General features: G+C 38.9%; 2 protein-coding genes across 2 annotated transcripts in view; both read right to left on the bottom strand.

Annotated features, from left to right (window-relative positions):
• Nucleotides 1-380: 380 nt before the first annotated feature.
• LOC143040062 (spliceosome-associated protein CWC27 homolog) lies at nucleotides 381-15789 on the bottom strand. The gene is made up of 9 exons (XM_076210699.1): nucleotides 15636-15789; nucleotides 12689-12898; nucleotides 11952-12152; nucleotides 11023-11159; nucleotides 9247-9420; nucleotides 8906-9067; nucleotides 8109-8252; nucleotides 6325-6501; nucleotides 381-973 (listed from the first exon to the last, which is right to left on the bottom strand). The coding sequence occupies exons 1-9, from the start codon at nucleotides 15675-15677 to the stop codon at nucleotides 817-819; spliced, it is 1404 nt and encodes a 467-aa protein (XP_076066814.1). The 5' UTR covers nucleotides 15678-15789; the 3' UTR covers nucleotides 381-816.
• Nucleotides 15790-18931: 3142 nt separating this feature from the next.
• LOC143039708 (uncharacterized) overlaps nucleotides 18932-21762 on the bottom strand; it is an 18299-nt gene continuing 15468 nt past the window's right edge. The window contains exons 7-9 of the mRNA XM_076209947.1: nucleotides 20669-20800; nucleotides 19386-19558; nucleotides 18932-19291 (exon numbers count right to left, since the gene is read on the bottom strand). Coding sequence (XP_076066062.1) covers nucleotides 19171-19291; nucleotides 19386-19558; nucleotides 20669-20800 — 426 coding nt within the window. The 3' untranslated portion in view covers nucleotides 18932-19170. The remainder of the gene's footprint in view (nucleotides 19292-19385; nucleotides 19559-20668; nucleotides 20801-21762) is intronic.

Genomic DNA, 21762 nt, shown 5'->3' with positions numbered 1-21762 from the left:
TGCGTGTCACGGCTGAGTGCACCCGCCAAGAACGGAGCGTGCTCCCTGTGACACACACGTGTCACAGTTATAAGCTGTGTGTATTGAGGGCTCTCAAGGCCTCAGTTTCTGGGTTCTTTCTACCCACGTGGTGGCAAGTGTCTGTGTTTACAAACATAAGGCTCCAGCCGTTCATGGGACGGTTTGAAACGTTTGTTTACGTAAGGTTGACGGGTTGGTAATGAAGGGGTTAATTGGCAACCCCCCCCACTCCATCCCCTTATGCAGAAAAAGAGAAAATCGGGAGAAATCCCTTCAAGCTGCGTCAAAATATCTTTCACACATAACCACTCCCTAACCATTCCCCCAAAAATAAGTAAATAATAATAAAAAAAAAAATCATCTTCCTTTAACCATTATACAACAGCGGCTTTCAGAAACAGTACCAATTAAACATATTAGTATCTTTGGTAATGAAAACAAGGGTAGTAGTGAGAATACTTTTACAACTTGATAGCATCAAATATAAATCAATCAATCTGCTGCCCCAAGTCTCTCTTGCAGGAGACCCATAGTTCCCAGATAAAAGATAAAAACATGTCCTAATCAATTTTGTATTCTAAGGTACTAGAAATAAAAGTGTGGATAAGTATTGAGATCACAACACAGATGGTCAACCATGCTTAGGAATTCACCTGTTGTGATCTATAGTAACATCATATGGAAGGATAGTCATTATTGGAATTATTGCCAATATTGTTGCATTTATTCAACCTTAATACTGATGTCATCAACCACAGTCATTAAGAGTTTAAAACCACTTTAAGCGAGAACTATTCATCTTCTCTTGTTTGCTTCCTTGTTTCCTCCTTCTCGTCTCCTCTTGTTAATGGCATTGCGAGGATCATCGAGATCATACCAATGTTCGTCCTTTCTGCTGGCATCCTTAGCAAGGACAGGTGCATCGTCATTAAACTTGATACGATATCTGAGCCTGTAAATATAGAAATAAATATTGATACAAAATTATATTTCATAATATATATATATATATATATATATATATATATATATGTATATATATATTTTGGTTTAAGTCACTACAGCCTTTGTTACATGCTAATCAGGGGTCCGTGGTTGGACCACTTTTCAATTTCTGCATGGTGCCTCCATTGGGACACCCGATGTTAATGGCTCAGAATTAAAGTGCATTGTGATTGATAAAAATGTTTCGCTATTCACCGAGACCCATTCAATGTTGTAGATATATATATATATATATATATATATATATATATATATATATATATACACATATATATATATATGTATATATATATGGTGCAAGAGATAAATGCAAGTTAATCGGCCAGGGATTGGAGATTGTTAAAGAATATGGAGAAAAATGAGAGATAAGCCAGTTGTTGTTTGCTAACAACACTGTACTTGTAGCAGGATTAGAGGAGAGATTAAGGAAGTTAGTGACAAAGTTTGAGAAGGTGTGCACTAGAAGGGAATTGAAGATAAATGTGGGTAAAAGTAAGATGGTGAGATGTACAAGGGGAGAATGTTGCAGCAAATTGGAAGGGAGTATTATGGGAGAGACTAGAGGAAGTGGATAACTTTAGATACTTGGGAGGAATGTGGCGGGAAAGGGAGAAGTGGAGGTGGAGGTAGAATGTAGATTGAGAGAAGCAAGTAAATACCTTGGGGGATTAAAAAGTGTAATGAGAAGTAAACATTTGGGAATAGATGCTAAAAGGAGATTGTATGAAGGGGTGATTGTGAGAAGATGGGATGAGTGGAGAATGGTTGTGTATGGATGATACTGTGATGCATGGAAAGGAGTGGGTGAGGGAGTATGTGTGAATGATATTTTTATGCAGCCTGAAGAGATTTTTTTTTCCGTCCTCTCTTATTCTGCATGAGGGGACATAGAAGGCGTTGCCAATTAAATGAAGTGATGTTGCTGTGGATGTGTTGTGTCTTACTGTACTGCTTCTGACCCAGGGTAGTGGGTGGGATGCAGGGATGACCTGTCATCCAGGAGGAGCCTAAAAAAGAGGAAGAGAGGGGTGGTGAAAGGGAGTAATGTGAGGAGGAAATGGGTGGGAGTGGATTTATGCCTTTGATACTGACTACCTCCCTTGTAAGGGGGGAAAGCCCTTGGTATATACAGTGCTCGACAAAATTCGCGCCTGCTTAGGCCAGACCGGGCGCAAACTATGGCGAAAAAATGATGGTCATTTTGATGGTGAAACTAAGATGTCAGAACTCGCGCCTGCCTGTATGACGTCACTGCATCCAAGGACGATGCGACCAGGGAAGCTGGAGCGCGTCAGTTGCCTCAGGGCATTCGTGGAGGTAGGGTGTGTGTGGCGTTGTGCTCGTGAGGGGGCCAAGTTTTGTGTCGCATTTTTTTACCTTTTTTCCCTTTTCAGTGTAAATATGGCTCCGACCAACCATTTAAGCAATGAACAGATTGCACAGGTGCTGGTATTGAAAGATGCAGGCCATGGAACGAAAGAAATAAGTGACTTGATGAACATAAACCCTTCCACAGTGCGCAGGTGGATAAGGCGTCGACGCCAAGAAAACAGTGGTGCAGACCCAGTGCCTAGAAAACACACTGGCAGGCCTAGGAAAACTTCCCATAGGGCCATTAGTAGCCCTATGAAATTTGATTGAATTTCCACTCGCCCAGTGTATCAACGGCCAATACGATTGTGGAGGGGAAGGGAGGAAGGTGGAGGGAGAATATTTCGCCAACTTTGTGCGAAACTAAGCGTTAGTTCCCGGCTAGCTCTGAAAAGGGAAGTACGCATGTCTCATGAGCTCTCATTGCAATCTATTACTTTAGCTAGTACATATTACTCTTTAGTACAGTCATCATGGGTAGCAAAAAGAACAAAAGAACATCACAATGACAAAAAACAGCAGTTAAAGATGGCAAGCAGTCAAAGACGACTAAAGATCTCACCACCTCTCACTCCACCACCGCCCTCACCTGCGCCTCTGTGACGGTGACAGAGGTAAAGGACAACATTAGACTAAACAATTCAAAGAGGAAGATTAAATCCAAAGAAGAAAGCAAGAGGAAAAAGATCAAGGCTATACAGGAAGAAGAAAGAAGAAGGGACATCATATGATGCTGGAGGGGGTGCCCTACCAACATAGATTGGCGAGGGGAATCTGATGAGGAAAGAGAAGGCGCCCACTACTGGAAAATAAACCTCTTTCCAATGATTTAGATACCCTGAAGACCCCCAGCAGAGAGGTTTCATATGAAGAAACCGCCAAAGGTGCAAAAAAGCAAATTATATGATGTTGTCGTCTGTGCGTCGTCACTACTGTGACATACTTATACTTTAGTTTTTCAGTATTTAAAGTACTTATAATTAAAATATGTTGATAATTTTTACTGTACTTACTTATTATATAATAAGAATTAAGCCATGAAAAAATCAGTCAAATTGGTGAAACTATAAGCAAGTTACAGATATATTCGATATTTTTCTACTTTTTTTTAATCATAAAAAATCTAATATACATCAGATTTAGATGAAACTTACAGGGAATATTACTTTTAGTAACTGCTAGGGCCGATCGTTCGAATATTTTGAATAGGATGAAAGAGTTCGGAGTAATAATGGAAACGAGCAAAAAAATGGTATTTTTCACGATTTTTGCCAGACATTAAAATTGAAATGCCTGTATGCAAAAGTATAAAGGAAATTGTTCAATTACTCAATGACCGGCCCTAGGTGTGCCTACTGACTAATCATAGCCAAAATATAAAACAAATTGGTCCACGTATTATGGTGCTGTGCACTTTTAAATGTCGCTACTGGTATACGTACATGTGTACATACATCATTCTGCTTCACCTAAAATGTAGGCAATATGGATACCTATTTACCTGAGAAGTTTCAGCTCTTTACTCTAAATATTTTAGAAAATGACCTCCAGGTGTCGCGTACCCCCTTAATAGCATTACACTAACCAACAGTAACACAACACACTCTCATAGTGCAATAACCACGACATTCAACTTACCCTCAAACAGACAACAAGCAAATACTCCTACATCATTTTGTCACCCCTCACCCTGACAACAGATCCATCATTTGACGTAAGAAAGACTTCCCTACAGACCTAGACTACACACCCTTCATAGACAGCCAGACAAAACATATAATCAATAACCTCAAGCCCTCACTGCCTGTGGACTTGACAACATCCACCTAAAACACATTGGACCACATGGCATACATGCTCTCACCAACATTGCAAACTACAGTTATTCACACAACACTATACCCAACATCTTGGGAGCAAGGGAAGATCATCACCATCCTCAAATCCAACAATGGTCCAACAGTTCCAGCATCAAACCACCTAATCACACATCTCTGCACCCCCTCCAAAGTCAAGAATGCCTCGTACTCCAACTTGTCACCCCATGTACCCCCCTTGCTGAATCCCAACATGGTCTCAGACAGCTATGGAAACACTTTTCTTATAAACCTCATGCAGTTTCCAATGGCATCAATTCAGATAAGTCCCCACACAGAGCACTTTTCATAATACTAGACATCAGTAAAGCTTTCAATGCCAACCACTGTTACAATCTCACAAACAGAATATATAACATAGACATGCACAATGATACCAAAAGATGGCTGGCCAATTATCTGGCAGGTAGAAATCACACAATAAACTCTACGAACAGAATACCATAGTGCTTAGTTCTATACCCCACACTCTTTAATCTATACATGCATGACACCTCAGAAATACATATCTCTTTTTACACAGACAACATAAAAATTACATGCACACACTATAACAGACAAAGCTGCAGAAATACTACAACCATACCTTAATACACTCAATACATGGTTCACTACAAATAGACTCATAATAGCCCCAACCAAATCTACAGCCACACTTCTCACTAACTGGATAGCAGAACACAAATACATACCACACCTCTATATCAACAACACTCTCAAACCACACACACATACACCCAGTATTTTTGGCATAACATATGATACATGAATGTCATTCAAACAACGCATCACATACAAAGGACTAAATGCACACCTAAACTTTATGTGCTTACATTGATTGTAGGAGCATTTGGACAAAACAAAGAAACAAATACGAGTACTACAGTATACAAAAAATCAATACACTCTGTGATGAATTATGTGAATCCCATGCCATTAAGATACACCATAACAACCTTCAGACTATACAAAACAAAGCCCTAAAGAAAATTATAGGCTACACAAATACAACACCTACATACTATCTCCACCATGAAACAAGTCCTCAAAATCAATGATCACCTTGATAGGAGAGGCACAAAAACATTTACTGCAGCCTCCACAATACTACACAGTAGAACACCCATACACATCAAGAAATATCAAAACAACACCCAAATGCCAATATCAGAATCATATCCATAATCATATCGCCTCTGCTCCATCAACATTCTAAAAGATAATATATTGCTTTATGCCAGACCCCCCTGATAACCATCCCTCTGAATCCTCTCTCCCCTAAAAGGACAGAGTCCACCTGGGCAGACTGTGATGTGGCCACCATCCACCCCTTCTAAGCTACCATGATGTAACACTTCACCCCATACTATACAACACATGGAAGACTGAATTGTACATAGTCATGCAGTCATGCATGCCAACAACACAATATACACTCTACAAAGGATTTGTGGGAAAAGCTCATTCTAGCTGCGGCATTCCCCAGGGAGATGGGACTGCTTAGCCAGACAGTCTAGGGAATGAAAACAACAACAACAACCTGCTGGTTTATCTCTACATATGTGAGGGGGAAGGCATCGTTGAGTGTAGTTCTTATGAACAGTATGTGCACTTTGATTAGTTTCTTTCTGCTGACAAAAACCTATGCCAGCTACTGATTTTGATATGGTTCTTTTTGTCAAGATAAGAGGGAGGGAAGAGGGTGAAGGGGAGTGGAGTATGTTAGGGATGGAATGGGTGGGAGTGGTTTTTATGCCTTTGTTATTTGGCTACCTCCCTTATAAGGGGGAAAAAAGCCTTTGGTATATGTATGTATATTCACTATAAAGTCCTTGATGAGTAGGCTGGATATGTGGGTATCAAAAGTTAGGCCCAAGATTTAGGGTTTTTGTCCAATGGGAGAAATTGGCCATTCAATTTTACATGTAGTCAGTCCCCAGTAAGGAGTTCAACCATTTCTATAAAATAAAATCATATCATAATCCATATAACATAAATCCAAAAATAGTGAGTACAAAATTCTTTATGAACTTGGAAAAATAAAACTTACCATTTATCATTATTCTCTTCGTCGTCATCATCATCATCATCATCTACAGCTTCACCTCCTTCATCTTCATTCTCAACTGCCTCCATCACTTTAGACCGGAATCGCTGAAGCAAAGCAAGCGTTTGTTTTTCTCTCGATGTTCCTTTCTTTGGCAGCTGCTTCTTCTTCTCTTCATACCTGCATCAAATCAATATTCATACTTGTCTTTTAAGTGGGACAGAATAAATGGATTTTTCTCTCCTATGCCTTGTCACCTCACATTGAAGGTGATATCTGATTGGATTGGGGTTTGGGGGGGGGGGACTTATTTTAATTGACCTTAGTTGTGTCTTGCTGTACTGCCTGATGCCAACAATGTAGCAGGGAACAGGAATGACCTTTCATCCATGTGGAGCTAAAAGTGGAGGGACAACAAGTGGATTTTTGAATGGATGCAAGGTGTATGTTTTGACTTGGCTACCCCTTTATGAGGGGATAAAGGCTTTACAGTATAAGTATGGATTTGTTTACTATTATAATTTTTGCATATCAAAGGGAAGTGAGAAGTGAGCCAGTTGTTGTTTCCAGACAACATTGTGCTTGTGGCTAAGTCTTAGGATAGACTGAAGCAGTTGGCAGTAGAGTACAAGAGGTTGTGTGAGAAGAGAAACCTTAAGATAAATATGGGCAAAAATTAAGTGATGACATGTATATGAAATGATAACTGTAGTAGGGAGGAAACAAGTCTAAGAGGGGGTTTACACGGTCTATCGGTTCGTCGAACGTGGTTTGACAGACACGTGTTTAAAGTGATATGTGAACCCCCGTTGGTTGTCGAACACGTTGGTTAAACCCCAAATACCCCGTTCACACATCACTTAACCCTTTAACCTCAGATGACATGATGAAAAAAGGACATACATTGAAATCTAAAAATCTAGTATCTAATTGTTTATAGCAAGGGCTAGCATGAAGAATATGAAAGCATTTCAGTGTCTCTCATGACTACAGAGGAAAAACTATACATAAGTATATGTGTTTTATAAAGTACATTACCATATCCGGGTTTTCGTATCTACACAACAAGCGGCTGCCATGAATGAGTTGAATGGGTTAAAACCCATGTCTGTCGAACCGCGTTTGACGAACCGTTAGACTGTGTAAACCCCCTCTAAGGGATGAGAGGCAGCAGAAGAATGAGGAGGATGAATGGGGTGAAAAGGGCACTGGATACAAGGGGAATGTTTGTCAATCAAAGAAGGGAGAGTAAAAAAGACATGTAAATGGAGATTGACTGTAAATGGATGAAGGTATGACAGGGCCAAAAGGGATTTTCTTTTTGTCTACTCCATAAAACTATTTTGAGTGGATGAGGGTATAACAAAGTGGTGGGGGTAAACCAGCTGTGGCTGTTGGGCCCCTTTTGTGGAAGAGCTGTATCTTGATGCACTGCCTTGGATTCAAGCAGTGTGACATGGGACAGGAATAGCTCTTCACCCCAAGAAGTGCTTGGGTAGAAAAGGGGGAAAGGACTTTTGATATGTATATACAAGATAGACAAACAGAGAGAGAGAGAGAGAGAGAGAGAGAGAGAGAGAGAGAGAGAGAGAGAGAGAGAGAGAGAGAGGGAGAGAGAGAGAGAGAGAGAGGGAGAGAGAGAGAGAGGGAGAGAGAGAGGGAGAGAGAGAGGGAGAGAGAGAGAGAGAGAGGGAGAGAGAGAGAGAGGGAGAGAGAGAGAGAGGGAGAGAGAGAGAGAGAGAGAGAGAAAGCAAGTGAGAAAAAGAGAAATAAAGATAATCTCTTACTCTTCTCTATCCTTCTTGTAGTCCCTCATTGCTATGGTTTCTTCAGACATGTCCTCCTCCTCCTCCTTGATTTCTTCTTTCTTTTCATCTTTCTTTCCTATCAAATCCTTTTTCAACTGTTTGACTTCTGCTTTCATGGCGGCCCTGAAAAGAAGAGATCACTAAAACACAATGGCTGATGCTATAACTATAATAAACACATATACCCTCTGGGATAGGAAGGCATCAAGAGGCCATAATGAAAAAAAAAAAAAAAAAAAAAAAAAAAAAAAAAAAAAAAAAAAAAAAAAAAAAAAAAAAAAAAAAAAAAAAAAAAAAAAAAAAAAAAAAAAAAAAATCCTAGTTAAACATAAACTTCTTCATTATGAGTCAAATTCTTGCACCCAGCATCGGATGCCTAATGTATGATGATTTGATGATGCGTCACACTACGTGTGTTATAAAATATAGTCACTGATGTATTACTTATTCTCTTTCACTCTGAGTAATAATAAAAACAGAAAACGTGATCAAGCTGGTTCACAGAATTCAGGGGTCTCTCAGCTACAACTACAAGATAAATATAATCGAGACGCCAATGCCGACATCCTCATATACTCGTGCCTCATGACACCTATGTAGGTGCCATCATATGGAAGAGGTTAATTAGATCAAGACAGCTGTGTATGTTCTGAGTTACAATAACAGTTCTTCGAAGTACTAAATACCTTGTACATGAAATATTGCAAATTCAAATACATACATACATAAATACATACAAATGTAAATAATTTTCTGAAAACTGATCATATACTTACAATTTCTTGGCCTTAGCCACTTCCCTTGATTGTAATATATCTTCATTTTCTTCCTCTTCCTCTTTTTCTTTCTCCTTCTCTATCTTAACTTCATTGACGATTTCATCTCCAACTGCTGGTAAAGTTTCTTCAGTATCTTCCTTCCTCAATTTTTTACGAATCCTGAAAATAAGAAAGATGGGGTTTCAAAACACAATCATTATCATCAAACAAAACAAACAACGAAAGAAGGTAGGTACGTCGGTATTATCCCCAATAATTCATCAGCACTTCTATCATTGTGGACAACATTGTGAAAAAAAAAGTATGGGGTAAGTAATTACACATGCCACCATACTAACCTTTCCAGTTCTTCACTCTTGTCTTCTTTAACCCCTCCTGTGCTGGCTGAGAGTGTCGGGTCATGACCAATATCGTGAGCGGAGTTGCCTTTGGTGCTAAAACTCTTGGTAGCCAAAAGAACCTCTTCTTCTTCTTCTTCAGCCTCATCACCAAATGAAAGTAACTTAAAGTTTCTATGGAAACCAAAGAAAATTCTACCTTAGAGGCTGAGAAATATGAAAAAATGGCAACAAATATACAAATTATCTTTTATATTATATGACAGAGGAGGATGGCAGCAAATTGGAAGTGAGTATTAAGGGAGAAAGATTGGAGGAAGTGGTTAGGTTTAAATACTTGGGGGTAAATGTGGTGGGAAAGGAAGGAATGGAGGTAGAGGTAGAATGCAGATTGAGATAAGCAAGTAAATAACTTGGGGAATTAAAAAATGTAATGAGAAATGGACATTTGGGAATGGATGCTAAGATGAGATTTTATGATGGGGTGATTGTGCCAACAGCACTATATGGGCCAGAAACATGGAACAAAAGAGAGGAAAAGAGGAAGAGTTTAAATGTGTTTGTGATGAGGTGCCTGAGAAGTATGGTAGGGGATACTAGGCTGGATAGATTGAGAAACAAGAAGGTGAGGAGGAGAGCAGGGGTGGAAAGGGAGTTGGGAGATAAGGTTGATGAAAGAGTATTGGGATGGTTTGGACACATGGAAAGAATGAGTGAAGAAAGATTAGTAAAAGAGGTGTGGAAGGCAGAGGTGGAGGGAGTGAACATGAGGAGGCAACCAAGGATGAGATGGATGGATGGGGTAAAAGGGGCACTGGGAAAGAGGGGGATGTCTGTTGAGGAAGGAAGGGAGAAGACAGAAGATAGGGGTGAGTGGAGAATGGTTGTGTATGGATGATATGATGCATGGGGAGTGGGTGGGGATGGGTGAGGTGGGGGGTGAGGGAGTATGTGTGAATGATATTTTGATGCAGCCCAAAGGGATTTCTCCCTGTCTTCTCTTTTTCTGCATGAGGGGATAGAGGGCCGATTAAATGAAGTGGCCTGCTGTGGATGTGCTGTGTCTTGCTGCATTACTTCTGACCCAGGGAAGTGGGCAAGAAGCAGGGATGACCCATCATCCAGGAAGAGCCAAGAAAAGAGGGAGGGAGGGATGGTGAATGGGAATGGAGTATGTGTGAATGAAATGGGTGGGAGTGGATTTATGCCTTTGACTTTGGCTACCTCCCTTGTAAGGGGGAAAAAGCCCTTGGTATATGTATGTAGAAAAGAATATGGGAGATTCTCTTAGCTGAATAAAATTGTTTGACATCAGCCAAAACAAAAATAATTAAAATAGGCAACATGCTTTTGAAGTACGGGGAAATGGAAATACCAGATGTTGTCATACATACATATGCCAAAGCTTTTTCCTCCTTACAAGGGAGGTAGCCAAAAAGGAAAAGGTATAAAATCATTACCATCCATTCCATCCCTGAATACACTCCACACCCCTCCACCCTCCCTCTTATCTTAGCACCTCCTGGATGACGGATCATCCCTGCACCTTGTCCACTGCTCTGGGTCAGAAGCAGTGTCGCAAGACACAGCACATCCACAGCAAGGCTGCTTCATGTTGTCAGTGCCTCAAATAACAATTTCAAGTACAAATCTATACATGCTTTAGAATGCTACTCAAGATTGTTTTTGTGTTGTCCAATCTACAAAAGCGTTGATGGGTTCTTTTAAAGCTGAATAAAATCATCATGTTTTTCGAGGATTAATTCAAATACTTACTTGGTGCCCTTCTTCTTACTCTTCCGCTTTTCTTTTGGAATTTCATTCTCAATCTTTAGTCTCGGTATGATGTCAGGAAAGGGATTCTTTAATACTTCTGTCTTCATAACTTTTTGTGGAAACTCCGGTCTATCCTCCTGCCGGAAATGCACATAAATTTTAGTGGATTAATGCCTAAAATTTGGATTGGTTACTTTCTATGAAATTAACCATTGCCTCAAGCTTCATTGACTAAACCTACAGCCCTACAGTAGCCTATACCAAGCCTATCCTTTTCTATATTCAACAACTTGAAATACTCAGCCCATTTCTCTCTCATAACCTTGCCTTCCATTGACTAATCCACTTATACCCTATACATTATCTTCTTAACTCACTTCTTTGCACTCTTCATTTCCTTCCAAAACATTTTTTTTTCAGCCAAACACCCACTTTTCATTTGGCCTCCCTTACCTTGCATTTCACTTCCACCCTCTGTACTCTATACATACATATACTAATGGCTTTTTCCACCTTACAAGAGAGATAGCCAAAGTCATAGGCATAAATCCATTCCCACCCATTTCATCCCTACATACTCCACTCCCATCCACCATCCCTCCCTCCCTCTGTTCTTGGCTCCTCCTGGATGATGGGTCACCTCTGTATCTCACCCACTGCCCTAGGTCAGAAGCAATGTACTATACACTTCTCACATACTTTCTTGCTTCTTTGCACCTTATCTTCATATATATGCCTATTTTCTGCCACCAATACATTCACCACTTCTTTCTGCTATTGACTGCTTTTCCTTTAGTTCCCAGTCATCTCCAGTCACCCTTTCCATCACAGCACCTTGGAGATGAAGTTTTGCCCTGTCCCAACTAAACTACTTAGGTAATATGCAGTGCAGTGAGGCACAACTAATTAAAACAATTACAAATCCTTACTTTTCCAATTTCACCTTCTTCAAATCTTGGTAAGTTATACAATGTGTTGCCAGCAATTTTTCCAAATATTGTGTGTTTATTCTGGAGTTCTGGACACTGACCCAGGGTGATAAAGAACTGTGATCCATTGTCATTTGGACCGGCATTAGCCATAGCCACCAATCCACGGCGAACAAAGCGAAGACGTGAATGGAATTCATCCTGGAAAAGAGAGAATGCTTTACAGTGATTGACCATAGAAATTTATCTACAACAAAATAAGATATAACAAAGAAAAGAAGAAAGTTTGTTAACAATGTGGAGTAGCAGTAAAAGTAAGATTACAAAGAGTAGAATTTTTGAGTTGGCAACTTCTCTATAAGGGAGAATAAATCACTTTTGTATATAAGTTGTAAGGATGGAAAACAATTGTTGTTGCGTTAATACAGCATTAAAAAAGCCTATTCTAACTTTGACATATTAATTCTTAGCAACAAACACCATTAACTTTTAAAGGGTTATCTTACTTTCTTGCAAAAATTAAAATGTTCTACTTCCTAAGATGCTAAGATGGGAGGGAGGGTGGAGGGGTGAGGAGTGTATTCAGGGATGGGATGGGTGGGAATGATTTTGTGCCTTTTTCTTTTTGGCTACCCCCCTTGTAAGGGGGAAAAAGCCTTGGTATATGTATGTATGTACTTCCTACTACATAAAATATACAAGAATAAAGTTACTGGGCTGAAGAGAACATTTCTCACCTTAAATGGTTTCCCATAAATAGATTCTCCCCCTGCTCCTGTGCCAGTTGGATCGCCACCTTGCACAATAAAGCCAGGTAGGACACGATGAAAAATTGTTTCATTGTAGTAACCTTCCAAGCAGAGTTGTACAAAGTTCCGACATGCCTTTGGAGTTTCTTTGGACCATAATTCAATGTCTAAATCTCCAGCACTTGTGACCATCAAAACCTAAAAAATATTAATGGGAGTCATTTGTTTCATGATCATTATCATATATCACTTTTGATAATATTATATATACAGAAATACACAAATAATAAGAATTGGATGAAAAACTTCCTGGCTGCCAGAGAATGCAAAATATCTTAGAAACACAACCTATCAGGAACCAATAGTTTATACAATGGGATCTCCCAGGAAATACTATCACCATCACTATTCAACCTGTTCAAACATGACCTCTCAACTCCTAATCAAAGCTCAACATCAGATGCTCATAGATGTAGATGACCTAAAGTGAGGGCCCAGAACCACAACTTCAAAACAGCAGACAAAAACACTCAAACAATTTCACTGAGCTGGAGTTGTGGCTGACATAAAACTGAATGTCTCCCAACTAGACTTAGAATATGGTAAATTAATTACTATCATTTGTAAAGGACCTCAAAACTGACAAGAACTCCACCAAGAGACATACCAAATTTATATACAATTTTGTCTATTTTTTATTTAAAGTAATCTTAAGGAAAAAACAGACTTCTAACAAGGAAAAAGAATAAAAGTTGACACTGATTACTAGCTGAAAATATATGTCAAATTTATTATGTGTTAATATTAACTGTTGCCTCAAGTTTTAATGACTGAAAACCAGTATCCCTTTAGGGCTACTGTATGTGTCCTATTAATGTGGGACTATTTCTAAGTCAGAAGGTTATAGTAAAAGGGAAGTAACTGTCATTACTCAAATTATATGAACTTGCTGAGGAAATTATGGTATTTGTGAAGTTTTGTCTCACCTGTTCACACAGTAATTTGTACATTTTTTAGATCTACATTGCGAAAACTCGAAGAAAAAAATTTTTAGTAACATTTTTGAGATATGTCTGAGATCAAAATGTGTGAGATGTATGATAGGGGTTACTAGGCTGGATAGAGTGAGAAATGAGGTAGTCAGGAAGAGAGCGGGGCTGGAAAAAGAGATAGCAGATAGGGTTAATGAAAGAGTATTGGGATGGTTTGGACACATGGAAAGAATGAGTGAAGAAAGATTAGTAAAGGAAGTGTGGAAGGGAGAGGTAGAGGGAGTGAACATGAGGGGGAGACCAAGAATGAGATGGATGGATGGGGTAAAAGGGATATTCAGAAAGAGGGGGGGTGTCTGTTGAGGGAGGAAGGGAGAATGATTGTGTATGGATGATGCTGTGATGCATGGGAGTGGGTGGGGGATGAGGGTTAGAGAGTATGTGTGAATGATATTTTGATGCAGCCTGAAGGGATTTCTCTCTGTCTTCTATTTTTCTGTGTGATGGGATGGAGAAAGGGGCCACCAATTAAATGAAGCGGCTTTGCTGTGGATGTGCTGTGTCTTGCTGCATTGCTTCTGAACCAGGATAGTGGGTGAGATGCAGGGATGATCTGTCATCTAGGAGGAGCCAAGATAAGAGGAAGGGAGGGGTGGTGAATGTGACTGAAATATGTGGGGATGAAATGGGTGGGAGTGGATTTGTGTGTTTTGATTTTGGCTATCTTCCTTGTTAGGGGAGAAAAAGCCCTTGGTATATGTAACATTTTTCCTACAAATTAATAAGGGATAATGAAAAAATAATTCCCACAACCTTACCGCCCACTACCCACCATCGAACCAGTGTCATGGCTGTCCAATGTGCAAGATGTACTGTATGTGGTTACGTGAATTAGGTATGGTAGCTTTAGGTTAGGTAGGTTTGGTTAGAATAAGGAGAAAAACATATGTTTCATGAAAAAATAGTTGGTGATGTATTCAACAGAAATGGCGTTTCGGTGGCGAGAAAGATGTGGGAATTATTTTTTCACTGACCCTTAATATTAATTTCTGGAAAAAAATTGACAAAGAAAAGTTTTTGGAATTGTCATAAAATAGACAGAAAAAATATACAGATTGCCATGCAAGTGGCTGAGACAAAACTCCACAAATTCTGAAATTAATAAAATTTCAGCCCTGTTAAGAGACGTGTTAGTCTGAACACCTTCAGTTGGAGATATAGGTACTGATGGATTTGGGAAATGGGCAATGAGATAATGTTTATCTCCCCCATAACCACCATTTGATTCCTATGTATATGATTATAAGTGTACGGTTGACATTTCCCCAGTATTCTTTTCTCAATTTTTTTTTACAGCAAATTAGATGGCCAATATAGAGTTTAAAATGCCTCCAATTAACAAATGCATTAAAATGTTGTAAACAAAACTATTGATGTATGTGGTAATGGCAAATAAAATAGTGGCAAAAGCTTTAAAATAAGAAATCAACAGTTTCAACTGAGAGAAGAATCAACATCAAATTTTGAACAGATGCTATACACAGTGCCTTAATAATTGTTAATTGGAAGATATTTGAAAAAGTCTGGTGGGGAAGAGATTTTGTGAGCCAAATTAGCCTGAAAAATATGCAAAATTCACTGGCACTGTTGTGTATGGAGTCTGGACAGTTTCTAAAACTGACTTTTCCTTTAGACAACCTTTGGTAAAACTAATGAAACAGACTCTAGATCCCCTTAAATCATTCTTCTAAGCTCAATATACTTCAGGTGAACAGTTTGGATGTTTGCATTATGTTCTTTTAATCGTACTACCTATCCAAATTTGCTGACAAGCAAACTTCAAGAATAACTTGGTTTGGACCACATGCAATTCTAGTAAAAATACAAAAGCATGTGAATTCGCTCATGACAGGTTTGTTCACTTCAAAATTATATTATACGACCTTTCCCTCTGTTGGGGGCTCCTGTATGTAGATGTTACTCATTTTGATGTCACAGAATTGCGATAATTGGGTTTCGTATAGAAGCCGATCAACCCAAACAATCTCTTGTTTACATTGACGTCATTCTAAAACGACAGCTTTTAAGTTTCCAACGATTGTTGACCTGGCACTATCCTATTTCTGGTGTTTTGTGATCCTCCCTTGTAATATATAGTATTCTAACATATATAAATACAACTATTTTTATTCAAAAGGTTCCGTTGGAAAGCATAAAAGTCCTTCCAACAAGGCATATTACAAATAGGGGAAAATATTTATCTTTTTAGCCTTTTGGTCGTGGATTTATACTTAATACTGGTTGTATCATTTAATAGTTCAATTTGACCCATATATGGCACAATAAATGGCTTTCTCGTAATTTCTATACCTCGAAATTATAAATATAATTATAAATATAATTTTGTTGAGTAGGGGCCATGACTTCAAAATTGGTCACACCAGAACACAAGTAGAAGTACGGAGAAGGTATTTTAGTATTAGATGTGTGAATCTGTGGAATTAATTGCCTGCAGAACTTGTTAACTGCAGTGATATTCATGTGTTCAAACGAGGTCTTGCAGCTTATCTCGGTGATATATTATTTGATTATATTGCATAAGGCAGTACCAATCGACACCTTGACACAGCTCCATGCAATGTTGCTGCTTATGATACACTATCCAGCCAGTTGCAATTAATATATAAAGGTCATGTGTAGAATTATGGGCTGGCGTATCAGCAGAGTGCGGCTTCCTTGCCTACATCATAAGCTGGATGTGGATGGGAAGCCCACCAGGTAAGAGAACTGAGAAGGTTTTGGATTTCTTTATTTTTTGTTATTTCATGTATGAAAATATTACTTAGAAGTTAGAACACTAAAATGCATGTTTCTAGCATTTCATAATATAAATTTTATTCAACTAGCATGATCTTAAAAGTGCCTAGTAGCAGACGAACTTTCCAATATCGTAGTTACATTTTCCACCGCTAGGGCACTGATGACGTAACAGCTGTTGTTTACATTCTTCAACATGGCCAGCACGCAATACGAAAGTGACTTCACATTGAGTGAAGAATATTTATCGGATTTTGATGCCTTTTCGTGTTCCAATGTGGGTACGGTACAAAGATACATGTAACAAAATAATCATAAATTGGTAATTTTATTTCTTTCAGGCTGTACAGGCGTCATGCCTGTCGTAATTTACTGGAGTGGGCAAAAGAAATCGCCTGCCCCTTCCAGTGTGTGCCAGAGACCAAATTAGAAAAAAAAAAAAAAAAAAAAATGGCCTGCACCAGATGAACACTACACAGGATTTAAATACCCTTCAGCAATGACTATAGTTCAGATTCTTGGAATTATGTTCGGAGTACTATTTGTCCTTGGTGTATGAAAAGAGTTCACTGTGTTGGACGATTAAACCTGGACCTTTGATTCTGGATGATGTCAGACTTCTTTTGTTTTTCAAACTTGGAACAGACTGGTTCAGGAACTTTCATAGCGGACTGAAGTTTGGCATCCCTTGCAAGTTTGTATGATGGATATTCAGAAAGCAACCTCAGTAATTCACCAAGTAAAATATGTATATATTCTGTAAATACAAAAATGGAGATTTATGGTTTGTGCATTTTACTGTTTAGTTTGACATATTAGAACGATAATTTTTTTTAGGCAACTACTAATTTTGGATTTATCACATTGCTCCAGTAGGAAGTCCTATACAGTTCCACAGTCTGGATCAGTATGTAGTACAATAATGCTTCATGCACTCACCATATGTTAGATCAACCTTCTTCGCCATTCCAACACCTGCTTTGGCTTTGGAATAAGATATAGCCCATTGTGCCTCTCCATTTTTTCCATTTTTCTCCTTTTTACATGAATTTTCATTGAAATGAAGGGCAGCAAATAGTAGTCTGAAAACGGACAAATTAATAATGATAATTTTCAATCACCATGCAATCGCCATTCTCAATAAGAATTCAGCCTCCTTGTGCCTGAATTACCGCAGTGAAATTACATCAAGAGATGTTTGAAGTTACATATGAACTTGCCTTCCTTTCATTGCTCCATAAAAAGAAAAAATACTGGAACTTGAGAGAAAAGAAGCACACAACCTTGTGATACGATTCCAGCGCTGATGTTTGCTGACAAGGCGAGAGCTGACCGACATCCCTGAGAAGTGCTTTCTGCGTTACTTTGATATCAAGCTCTTTGTGTGCTTTTGAACCTAAAAGTAAGATGATGATAAGGCTATTATGTGGCGCACGATTGGTAAGCAGATGTACATCTACGAAGCAAGTGCAAAGCTAAAAACATGGTGCTGTGTTGGTAGTAGCTACTATTTCTGTCAACCAGTTCCTTATCAAACGCTTTACTACACTTTGTATTATAATTTACAAGAAACGCCTGGTTCACATTGTCAGGAGAGAGGACGAATTTTTTTTATCAAATCTTTGACAATGTGAACTGGTCTTTTTACCTTCTTTCAGCCATTCCCTATTGTCAACGAGATAGTGCAGACATCTTGGATATATTTCGTTATGGCCTTCGTGGTTGTTGGCAAGGCCAGGGTCCTGAGTGTACCTTTTTCGATATGTTTCGAACAGAGTTTTGCTTTCAATCCAGGCTTCCATGACTCGTGCCGTCTGCACAGAATGATCCAGTCACTACCTACTACACGTTGGTGCGGCCGCTCACACTCCTATCAACTAATTCCTACACGACCTACGCCCTAAACGCCTAATCCTACTCATTGTCACACATCCTTCCACTCTTACTTCACACACGTCTCCACTTAATGCACCTGACCAAAACACTGCCGGTTCTGACCCCAAACCTCGTGTCCCGCGGGTCAGGGGTGCCAACGGTCTCTCTCCTCATCTCACACATTCCATACATTTGTCCACCACATTCACACTACAATACTGTACCATGATATTAGAAAGGATTCTGGCACCCAGTATACAGAAGACTTGTTTATCTTAAATATTTCAAATGGAGGGAATTATTTGTACACTGGACGATTTTCATCGTGCACTAAGGGCAAGCGTAGTCTGCAATAAATAAATCGACAATTTTCTTCTACTTCATACGATCATTTATATAATTCGTTTTACGGGGTGCCAACTGTCATTTTTTTATTCGTTTAGAATTGGACTTTTTAATTTCAACATAGCTTTTTGCTTAATTTCTATTTACAATTGGAACATACATGACCATTAAAACAAGCAGGAATTTGTATTGTATAACTTATTTATTTATCATTTTTTATTTTCCTGACATTCCATGGGTTAAAATTGATAAAATGATTAAGGGTAGAAAGACAACTTGTTTGAGGCGAAAACAAACTTCTGGTAAAAAGAAATAACAAGAATACTGCAGTGGAACGTCTGACTAGAAAGTCACTAGCCTGGTGAGACGTAACCACCAATCAACAAACGCAACACAATCCGGGAGGTGTTCCAGAAACTTTGATGCCTGGGCTGGTGATTATCATACGACGGGCTGGTCGTTTCCACCCTCGGGAATCTTGCCCCGCAATTCTTTCAGCTTCTGTTGAATTTTTAACTTCTCAATGCCCTCCCAGTGCTTCTGGGAAAGGCCGTCGAAGAACCTGGAAGTGTCAAGGGAGAAGAAGAGAGAAAGAGGGGCTTAGTCTAGGTTGTTATATGCACACACACACAAATATACACCACCGTCGTACATACTTCTGTTTGATTTCCCTGGCGAGGCGCTTGTCCAGTTCGGTGGGCTCCGAGGTGTAGGTCTCCAAGTTCCGGTCGAGGATCTTCAGGGTGCAGGACCCAGTCAGATGGGCGGCGATCCCTGGAGTCTCCAGACTGTAATAGATGGCCACCCTCGCCAGATCACCACCAGCTGCCTGTACAGATGAAGCAAGCAAAGTTACCACCACCCTCTTACTACCATCGCTGTACACTTTATACTATCAACCACACATGAAAGGGACGTTTTCTGTATAAGCACACAAATCTAGATACTTGTAGATTCTAGATGAAGTACTTTGAATATTTCTTCTGGTTGTCAGCAGGCGAATTCATTCAAATTCAAACTATCAAACCCTTGAAAACCCTTAAGGGGTGTCCACTCTGTTGAATCAATTCGCCTGGTGGCAGACAGAATGAACACACAAGTCGAGGAAGGTAGGCGAAAGGCTTTAGGGAGACTGCCTTCATTCCGCGAAGCCGAAGATCTGAGCCTCAATTGGAAAAATGAATAATTACACTCAGAAGTGACTTGATACAGATTTTTAAGATTCTAAAGGGAATTGACAACATCAAAAATGACAAAATTTTCACACTGAGTGAGAATCAGACAAGAAGCAATGGTCTCAAACTGTCAGGAAATATGTTTAATTTGGAAGTGGGTAGAAACAACTTCGCCAACCGTGTAGTTAATGAACGGAATAAACTTCCTGCAGAGGCGGTGCAATGTAGTTCAGTTCGAAGCTTTAAGAATCATTTAGATAAACACCTAAGCAAGATGCTGTAATGACTATCATTGATTTTATATGATTTGTTTATTTTTTGTCATTTGTATGTTTATTATCATTTGCTTTATTCATATTTATTATTAGTTATATGTCAATGATTAATATTTACTATTTACGTGTTTGTTTATTATTTAACTATACCTATGCATTTATTTATTTATTTTATTTATTATTGTTTTTATTATTATCTTTATTCATATATTTATTATTTGTTTATTCACTTATCATTATTATATATTTTTTCGCAGCCGACCTATTTATGGAACAATAAGTCTCTTGTCGGCATATTCCGCCTTTGTAATCTTGTAAAAATCATGAAAACAGATATAAATAAGAATATTGAATAAATGGATTATAGAAATGAACAGATGCATAAATAAATAAATGAATATATTAATTAACGAATAAACAAAACTCCCTCACCTGATGATAAAAAAAAAAAAAAAAAAAAAAAAAATGGGTCTTCTCGTTCTCGCTCACCTTGCAGTACTCTACAGCTCTCCGACAGGCGTCTTTGATCTCCATCGTCGCCGGGTGCCAGGGCCGCACGGGACTCTCGGTGAGAATCCCCATTGCCACGGAACAGGCGTTCAGCACCGCGATGCCCCCCTCCTGGTCCATAAACAACAAATGTACAACGGATTAACAACAAATGAACACTCTGTGTCGCATAACGGGAACTCTTTCACCTCCGATAACGTCACGTGAATTTTGGCCTGGCTGACACTGGTCGATTCTATTCAGCTCAGGAGGGGCACTCAGTCGAACGAACGAGGCCGGATTTGGTCTCGAGTCCCTTAGCCGAATAAAATAATCTGATGTTAACCAGAGCAAAGTCCGTACGATACAGCACTCAGCATACAAGGTTGAGCAGTACTTGTACTGTATATTATATGTATGTATGTATATATATATATATATATATATATATATATATATATATATATATATATATATATATATACATATATGGGGTGGGGGTTGTGAGTTAATGCGTTAATCACTGCTACTAAAATAAAGAGAACGAATGGAAAGAATAGACTCTAGTAGATAAATTTTCCTAGTCTATCCTCCAATATATATATAGTAGAGTGGCTAAATGAAAACATATTAACAGTGTAGGTAAGTGTATTAAATCACAATTTGATAAAGCACTACAATAGACAAATACAGAATTATAACTAGACGCCACGCCTTATATTGGCGCCAAATATACAGGAGCTCCCTTGGTTCTCCCTACTCGTGTACAAAAATACAAAATACACAATTGCAATATTAAAGGCTAACAATATCCCAAGCACACTTATACACAATTACGATATTAATTATACAATGGGGGAAATATACAATTCCTAATTGAGCAATACGTAAGTATAATTACACAACAATAATTGTACGGTGCTACAACGTACCACACCATCACATTGCTCAGGCACCACCACTCGGTGACCCCACCGGGCAAAGGAGAAAAGGGAATGATCGAGGCAAAGCATACACAACATATTCCACACACAACACTGTTGTATGGATTCTGCTGCTGTGTAATGGAGATCCTGAGCTGAGAATTTAACTAT

Source organism: Oratosquilla oratoria, chromosome 27, assembly GCF_046742065.1.
Source record: "Oratosquilla oratoria isolate Oo_2021 chromosome 27, ASM4674206v1, whole genome shotgun sequence".
Lineage (NCBI taxonomy): Eukaryota > Metazoa > Arthropoda > Malacostraca > Stomatopoda > Squillidae > Oratosquilla > Oratosquilla oratoria.
This window is presented reverse-complemented; position numbering and strand designations above follow the sequence as displayed.